Genomic DNA, 9,450 nt, shown 5'->3' on the forward strand with positions numbered 1-9,450 from the left:
CCCAACGAGCTATAGGTAAGGTACAGTGGATCTATCATGCCAATGGCTCGAAGACAAAGAGACAAAGCTACGGCTAAGCTCATTCTGTTCCTTTTGTACTGCACTCTACAGTACACAGTGCCGGGAGAATGAGATCGAGTAGCAAAGAAGGGTCCGTGACGTCAGCTGTGGGCCCAGGAGGGTCCCACAGGCGCTCATTCCCCTCGCCCACGCGCGACGGAAAGGAAAGCCCGACCTCCCTTTTTTATACTCGCCACCTTCTCCCCCTCCTTTCTCCATTCTCTCATCCTGCCTGTATATACCTGCGAGCTCTCCTCGCCTCTCCTCCACCGCACCTCGATCTCATCAACCTGTTTAGTCTTCTTCTTCCCTACACACACAGGCTAGCCTGTTCCTGCCGATCACGAAAAATAGAGTCCATCGACCCTAGCTGGGAGAAGATCGAGGTCTGATCGATCTCTGTGATCTGGAGCACGCAGCTGATCATCTGAGGTGAGTGTGTATGCATATCAAGCTACTGGGTGATCAATCCGTCTACTTTGCGTGTTCATAGTTCGTCGATCTCCAATCTTTGTTTCTTCTTTTAATAATTTCCGTGGCGGTATACGTACTGGTGTGTGTGGTGTCTTTAGTTACCCTCTCTTCCCCTGGCCACTTTCCTCTTCACTTGGGGCTAATCGATTTTCTTCGTATTCGTTTTGATATCATATGCATATGTCGTCCAAGGTATACACATATCTCGCTGCAGTGGGTCTTGATGTGTATGGAACCAAAAGCTTCAGCTTATATCATGGGCGTTGATCTTCAAAAAACTGCATTCTGGTCCGAAGAAACACGGGGTATTTGGCCAGGGCAGTTAAATATTACTGAATTTGCACATACATGCTATTTGGAATTTTTGAGGTAGTTCCATATGATTAGTGTTCCACAATTTCACAATACATGTTGCTCCCTACATTACACCCATAGTTTTTCCATCATCAACTGAAGTTTTTACAATTTTTCCTAGAACTTGGCACTTCTGAAGATTATTTGTCATACTAAAACTAAGATACTCTCAGAACCAATAGATCCGGCCGTAGAGTTACGAGGTATGCAGCCAGCCCACTAGGTCCAATCCTCCGTGGTTGCAACCTAGGTGTCTTATTCTTCTAAATTAGAAATTAGTCCTGACAAGGTGCCCCCCTCCCCCCCTAGATCCTTCATTATACAAGGTGGTCTAATTGATGTGCAAACATATACTTTTTACTGAACCATAATTTAGTATATATATTGCACAATCTGTATGCATTGACCATGATATACCTGTTCTTTTATTCTTGAATGAGAAAAGGCTATTCTGGTAGGATGGGCAGTCAATCTTGAAGGTGTATGGATTGAGGTCATACTAACGATCCAAGAAAAAATCATGTGTTTTAAATTAAAAAAATCTTATGTTAAAGTAAAATTGGTCTTTATATAGCATACATTTCAAATTAGAATTGGAGAATGTTTGCTTCATGCGATTACTTCAAGTGCATAAAATTCCCAAACATTCCATCTATGGAGAGTGTGCCGGCATTTTGATTCAACCAAGCATCCCTTTTTTTGTTAATGCTAAATAAAAATGTATATAAGGATACACCTAACATTTTAAATTTAAATATGCATACCTAAAGTTCACAACATATATAGCCTGACAACTTATCATATACATGTACTAAATGAATTCAATTTTTTTCACATGAAAAGGATGATAAATAATTTTTCAGCATACACACAAGCATTTAACCACACATCTAGCACACTTTCAAACATGAATCATTGCACATACCTAAGGAAGCAACACACCCATCTTTGCTCCGCAACCCAACTTAGATTCTCTTTAATTAAGGTGGTAAGTGTTAAAAATGTAAAAGTTACTTTGCAACATCTCATAATAAGTTACTCCCTCCGATCCAAAAAAAAGTGTCCGAGCTTTGAACTAAGGTTAGTTCAACTTTAGTTCAAAGCCACGACACTTATTTTGAATCGGATGGAGTAGTATATATATGCATGTTTGGTTGGTTGCCGCAATTTTCCAAATAGCAATTGGACATGTCGTATGCCGTTAGGCTAATTTCGATGTTTTATGAGATTATTGGTGTGATACACTTCTTATAGAACATATTATGCTCGCGTGCCACGGATAAAAAAATTGCTATTACCAATTCTTGCCCCATTTGTTACGGAAATTTTTATTATCACGCACACAAATATCCATATTACATTAATTTTGGTAAACAGTGGCAAACTTTTGCTCATGAACTCTACAACCTAAAGTCCCGTTCGGAGCGTAGGGATTTTCCCTAGTTCTTAAAAAAATGGAAGTGTTCATATTGAAATTCTTATGTTCCATCCAATGTCTTTCATAGATTGTTTTCTCATTTTTTTTGTTTTCTCTTGATTTGAGAATTGGTTTGTAACCCTGTGTAAGGACTTGGTGGTTGCATACGTCCTTGCTGGCTCTAGTTAGTAGTAGCAAATCATGTTATCTCGCAGTCATTTCAATCTTAACTAAAATTCCACGGGGCTCGTCCCCCGCTCGACTAGTTTTTTTCTCAATTCAGAGGGACAGAAAATATTGAAGAAGATCCGGTAGTGATGACCCCTCCTTCCCCTCTGTCTCTGATGCTCATATGCAAGATCGATGCGACAGTGAGTGATGCACCCCACAAGAGGCCAAAGGCGAAACACAGTGAATGATTGATCTCCCTCCCTGGACCTCATTCTTCTTGATCCACCCCACACTAGGGAGGGAAGGTACCATGCGTTCATGCATGCCCTAGCCCTACCTAGCCAGCACAAAGTCTCCCGGCCAGCCGGTAGTCCGGTACGGTGGGCACTGCAGACAACTGTTGAGCCGCAAGTTGCAAGAAGCTGCAGCAGCGAATATGAACGCATCTGGGCAGCAGAAGGGTCACCGCGCGCTGGGTGTGCCGTGGAATTCCTCGACAAAGGGACAGGGAGGTCAGAGGCCGTGCTACGGTGCAAGGGCCGGAGCCAACCGGTGGTCGTGTGCGCCCCCTGGCCGCTGCCGCCTTTTCCTCCGCTCTCTTTGCGTTCGCATGCTTTGGCTAGCTATCAGCCGGAGCACTCCACTGTCCACTCCACTCCAGTGAGTGGCTTTTTAGCCGCTTCTCCTTTGCGCTTTGCAGGCCTGATCCGAGAAAGAGCCTTCATTACCTCTCCTCCTTCTGGACCTCTCTTCGTCTCCGATCCTCACGTTTTTATTCCCGCTTGATCAATTTCCAGCCCCACACCTCGCCGTGCCAAGATTTAGTACAGCACATTTTCCCAATTCGCGTGCGCTCCGGCCTGGTGTGTGCTAGGGTCTGGTTGAGAACTAGCCATGCATGCATATGCATGCACCATCTTAGCTAGTTAGTTGTGCTTTGTTGCACCATTATTATATAGCAAGTGCTCTTGATCAGAGCAAACTAGCTACTCAATCGTACACTGATAGCTGGTTTGGAAAGAGGAAGCTAGCCTGTTTTGTATGCGCGTCAATTCTGTGGGAATGACTATATGTCTCCGTCGCTCTCGTTCCTCTGTATTTGCACTAGTCCAGATGCTAAATTGCAAGAAAACAAGAAAGCACAATAGATGTAGGTAGCATTTCTTTACAGGCCTCTGGCTCTGCATTGTGCTTGAGTTGTGTGCATTGCATTTCATGAGGGCTTTATGATCAATCGGGATGAGTAGGGAATCATTAACAGTTGCTGCTAACTAGCCTATGAGCTATTTTGTCTTAAACAATATACTGTGTTGATGTGATATAGTATATCGATATAGACACATTTCAGCTTTTTTCATTTCGCTCCTCCCAAGTCCCAGTTAAGTTAGACCAGATCGACCACATCCTGCTGCCGCTATAATTCGCTGCTGACTATAGCCCACATGCCCTCTCATTCCACACTCCAACAGTCGACAGTATCATTCACAGGCCTGTAACTTTCCCACGTTTGTCTGAACCCTCCCTGCATGCTGCCCCTTGCATGCTCAGGCTTTGCCCCACGAGTACTAGTATATCATCATACGATAAACTGGAGTGCAGAACCCCAACATGGCTCGATTAAATTTTACCAAAGCACTGAAACCCATACACTCACTCTCACATAGGAATACTATACTATACTTCAGTCTGTATGCTACTCATTCAGTACCGATCCACACCCAACCAACTGTCAACACCACTGTTCCCTTCTGCTGCAACTGAACCTCCCCTATCTGCAGGAACCTTTGCAGTAGGAGTATAAAGAAATGCAGGCTTGCATAGCATCGAATGATTCACGCGAGCACCTGCATGCTTCTTTGTTTACTACTAGTGCCAGTACTACTAGTACTCGCGAGCTATATCATTCGTAGGCCGATCGAGGAGTTGCTGAATTTTATGCACATCCAACCTATGCGCGCAGGTAGTGGTGGTGGTGTTGATCATATGGACTCCATGGAATCATGCGTCCCTCCTGGGTTCAGGTTCCACCCCACCGACGAGGAGCTCGTCGGCTACTACCTCCGCAAGAAGGTGGCCTCCCAGAAGATCGACCTCGACGTCATCCGCGACATTGATCTCTACCGCATCGAGCCATGGGATCTCACAGGTACCTTATCTCTACAATTCTTTTATACTCCATGGAGTATATGACCTGACATATGTCATGCATGCACATTGATTCACAGTTCTTAGTCCTAATTTTTTGCTCAAATCTATCTGAATGTATTGAAGAGCACTGTGGCATCGGGTACGAGGAGCAGAACGAGTGGTACTTCTTCAGCTTCAAAGACCGCAAGTACCCGACGGGGACGAGGACGAACAGGGCGACCATGGCAGGGTTCTGGAAGGCGACGGGGAGGGACAAGGCGGTGCACGAGAGGAGCAGGCTCATCGGCATGAGAAAGACCCTCGTCTTCTACAAGGGCAGGGCGCCCAACGGACAGAAGACAGACTGGATCATGCACGAGTACCGCCTCGAGACTGACGAGAACGCGCCACCGCAGGCAAGCTACAAGCTCTCTACTCCTGTTACCATTTCCAACGCTCGTTTTGATCAAGGAAATGTAGAGTGTAAATTAGCTTTTACATTCCCAACCAAATGGTATTTTCAACTAGTTTACCACATTAAGAAGTTGGTAGGTCCACAGGAACCAACCAATATATGAATGTTACTCAAATAGATACTTTTTTTTGCGGGTGTACTCAAATAGATACTACTCCCTCCATTCCAAATTATTTGAATGTTTATGTGTGTCTTAGGTCAATCTTCTTTAAGTTTGACCAAGTCTAAATATAAAAAATAGTTTCATTAGATTCATCATGTAATATATTTTTATACTATGTATGGTGACTATTGTAGATATTAATTAGCAATCTTTTATAAACTTGATCAAACTTTAAAAAGTTTTACTTAGATCAAAGTTTGAGTTTTTAGTAATTTCGAACGGATTAAGAACTGTAGTTTAGATTCTAGCCTACAAATTAACTTTTTTTTCTTTTTTTCTTTCACCTAAACAAACTATATGAATACAAAAACAAGTAAGAAAAAGAACTTGGGTTGGGATACATTTGATCTTAGCCATCTGAAATCAGTAATCGATTTTATAATTTACATACAATATATGGTTGTGGACAAATATTACACTCACTAAAATTGTTGGTTTTTCATGCTTTTCACAAGGGAAAAGTGCGTGATATTTTTTATGTAAAATAAAATACAAATTTTCACTCGTGCATTTTACTTGACTTTTTAAGAATGGTTTTTTACTTTTAACATGAAATTCTATGACGATTGATTTAAATGCATCCTCAAAATATTATCACGAATATATTTGGTGCTTCGTACTCATGGGGAAAAAAATAAGCACATACAAAAGAAAGCAGATCTTAAATCTTAATGACTTAATATAATCTGATAGACAAGGATTTTTATTGCTAAAGTAGCACTCACAAGTTTGCCCAGGCGCATGCATGTACTCTAACTCAAGCACAGAACCACTAATGGTCCATGGAGACAAACACATCACTAGTAGCAAAGCACCGGCAGCAAGATAAGCTCCTTTTTTGCGAGTCTTCCAAAGTCTTCTACTCTTCCTGATAAAGCTATGGATGTAGCCAGCATGTATCCGGTGTTGCCATCCTGACCATGCCACTTGCAAACACCTTTTTGGAGTTCTCCTTGAGAAATGCATGCGCATGCTGCATGCATGTACTGGTCTAGGGTTTCCATTGTGAACATTCTAGCACGCTCGTCCCATTGTTTACATGCTGTCTGCAACTAGCTAGGAGCCTAGGACTAGCACTACTCATGAAATGCATTGTAGAATGCCACAATCACTAGCAGAGAAAACCAAAGTTTCAGGACTCCACTACACAGTGGAGAGGTAGCTAACTTTAGTAGATTCCTTTCACTTGCAAATATTTTCAAAAAGGAATTTGCAAAGCTATTTCACATCCGGCAGCTAACTCTTGGTAGTGTCCATGTGTGTATACAGGAAGAAGGATGGGTGGTGTGCAGGGCGTTCAAGAAGAGGACGGCGTACCCGAACCGGGGCATGATGGAGAGATGGGGCTCAAACTACTCCTACAACGAGGTCAATGCCATGTCCGGCGCGCCGTTCCCGGACCCGAACATGGCGTCGACGTACGCGGCAGCGGCGCAGATGGGCAGGGGCGCGAGCTTCAAGGAGGAGGCGGAGCAGCTGGACGGAGCCGCCGCCCTGCTGCGATACACCTCCAGCCACCTAGTCGAGCTGCCGCAGCTCGAGAGCCCGTCCGCTCCGCTCCCGCGTAAGAAGGCCAGGGCGCCCGAGGAGGAGGAGGACGCCGCCTCCGGTGGCAGCAGGCGTCGACCTCGCAAGCACGCGCAGGCCGACAATGAGACCACCAAGGACTGGAGGGCGCTGGACAAATTCGTGGCGTCGCAGCTCAGCCCCGGCGGCGAGTGCGGTGCTCTGGAGGCAACGGCAGCGACCACGGCGGGTGCGGCAGCTGGCGCGAGCTCGCAGATGCAAGCGCAGCTGGACCGCGACGAGGACGATATGGCCGCGTTGCTGTTCCTCAACAGCGACGGGAGGGATGAGATGGAGAGGTGGACGGGGTTGCTCGGCTCGGCCGGGGCCAGCGTCGACGGTGACCTCGGGATCTGCGTGTTTGATAAATGATGAAGAAAGGGCCGTGTCGATCGTGCGGGATGCGTGGATTATCCTTGATATAGCTGAAAGTTCATAATTTGTTGTCTCTTTTCTTCTCTGCTTCTTCTTTTATATATGTCCCCAAATGTGATGTTGTAACTTTATATATCTGTGCCTGTGCAGAGTCATAAGATGCATGGCATCGCTATGTGCTTGATATCCGCATTCATGTTTTTCAGATGATGGGTAACTTGTCTCATTGTCAAATGGCTTCATCCCCGAAGTTGGGTGGTACATAGCGAGTGAGGGCTTTTGGAGGCCGAGCTCCACGGAGCTCGTTTTCAAAATATGATTTTCCACTGCGTGAAAAAATTTGAAAATGTTTGTATACACTCTCACATATGTGTATTGCGTATGCGCAAAAATTCATAACCATATACTTTCGCACGTGGTGTACAGAAAAAAGACAAAAACGTATTTCTAAAATGGGCCGCTTTTTTTTTGTTGGGCCGGTATTTTGTCTTTTTTGTACAGCCTACAAAATACAAAAAATTCAAATGATTTTTTCACACGCGCATGCGGAAATCTAATAAGTTTCTATGGAATTTTTTGAATATATTTGAAACTTTGAAATATGACTTTTGATTTTTTTTTCAAAAATACCGAGCTCCCTGGAGCTCGGCCTCCGTTGGCATTTTCCGGGTACATAGCACGCTAGCTACCTCAATTATGTCTGAGCCCTACAATGCGAATCCAAGGGCTACCATCCTCCAGCACCTACACTTCTTCCTCACGTATCTTCCTCCCATAGACCCGCTCCCGGCCACCGTGGTCGGCAACCACTACCGTGCGCCGTCCCGCCATGTCCGACCCGAAATGTCCCCACTATGTTGACGCCGCCCTCGGCCTACCTCTAACTGAACACATCAACCTTCGACTACCCTCCACCGCCGTTGTCGCGCCACTCCGGGCACGGGCTCGTCGGTGTCCCATGCCTCGTTGTTAGGGAAATAAATGGTGCATCGGTGTTTGTGGTGCTACCGGTGCACCGGACCTCCGTACCACATTTTAAAATGTTTCAAAAATATGAAAAAAATTGAACACAATCACACAACATCAATATTTGTTGTTGCAAAAGTTCAAATAACAAGAGCACCAGATACGTTTCCCCTCGTTGCACTCGATGCGGCCTCCACATCTCCACCTTGGGGCTTCATGCAATGCCGCAAATTAAAATAGGGTTTTATCATTTATGCCACTAGTTGTGTCTCACTACTCAGTTTTGCCATTACAAATTACAGCTGCTCAAAAATGTCATCAATCCATGAGAAGTTTTCTCAAAAATGCCATCGTTCCATTAGATGTTTGCTCAGAAATGCCATTAGACATCGTTATTGTCAGGTCAAACTCGTTGACCATGTTATATGACAAAAATAACCCTATACCCGCATGTCGGCTCTCTCTATCTCACAATGATAAGTGTGGACCCCACTTGTTTGGAGTAAGCAAGCGAATAATTTTAGAGAAAATAAGAACGCTATTGGGATCAAGTGGGACCCACACTTTGAGATGACAATCATTATGACATGACAAACGAGATTTGATATGACAAATGGTGTCGAGTGGCATTTTTGAGCATGCACCTAAGGAAGCGATGACATTTTTGAGCAGTTGAAATTCCTAGTGGCAAAACTTAGTGAGTGACAACCAATGGCATAAATGATAAAAACCTATTAAAACTGGACCCAAATAGCTGGTGTTCGATCACTAGGGGACTGCTCCTACTAGCTCTCAACGGTCGTTTCTAGTGGGCCCAGTTAACTTTTTTCATTCAAAATTGCCATGTTAAAACTTTAAAACAAAAAAAAGATGAGTGATTTACATTTTTTTGCCATGCTAAACTTTAGAACTTTCATTTTCTAGATAAAAATTGCTATGAACAAAAAATATGCACAAATTTATAAAAATGTCATGCTTTGAAAAAATGTGAAAATTGTCATGCTACTTTATAAAATTGACATCGTCTAGATAAAATATTTTACCTATATAAGCCCCCAAAAATACTTCCATAAAATAAAAAATAAAAAATAACATCCAGTTTATACTAAAAATGTCATGTCAACAATAATAAAAGTGACATGCTCTCAATAATAAAACTTCCACCAGCTAATAATAAAACTACCATCCGCCTAATAATAAAAATGTCATGCTCTTAATAATGAAAATTTCATGCTCTTATCATAAAACGCCATCCTATTGACAAATAAAAAGTATTTTATGTTACTAAATAAAAATACAGTT

The 9,450-nt window shown here is 43.6% G+C and overlaps 1 protein-coding gene across 2 annotated transcripts; it reads left to right on the top strand.

Moving 5' to 3' along the window:
* The first annotated feature begins 297 nt into the window (after positions 1-297).
* Positions 298-7,374, top strand: LOC125511284 (NAC domain-containing protein 105-like). Of its 2 annotated transcripts, XM_048676614.1 has the most exons (4): positions 298-492; positions 4,437-4,622; positions 4,748-5,019; positions 6,511-7,374. In XM_048676614.1, exons 2-4 carry the CDS (start codon positions 4,460-4,462, stop codon positions 7,177-7,179), a joined length of 1,104 nt encoding a protein of 367 aa, XP_048532571.1. In that variant the 5' UTR covers positions 298-492; positions 4,437-4,459; the 3' UTR covers positions 7,180-7,374. The 2 variants fall into 2 exon arrangements, with proteins under 2 accessions (XP_048532571.1, XP_048532570.1); XM_048676613.1 differs by lacking the exon at positions 298-492 and having other exon boundaries at positions 2,553-4,622.
* The last annotated feature ends 2,076 nt before the right edge of the window (positions 7,375-9,450 follow it).

Source organism: Triticum urartu, chromosome 5 (assembly GCF_003073215.2).
Source record: "Triticum urartu cultivar G1812 chromosome 5, Tu2.1, whole genome shotgun sequence".
NCBI lineage: Eukaryota > Viridiplantae > Streptophyta > Magnoliopsida > Poales > Poaceae > Triticum > Triticum urartu.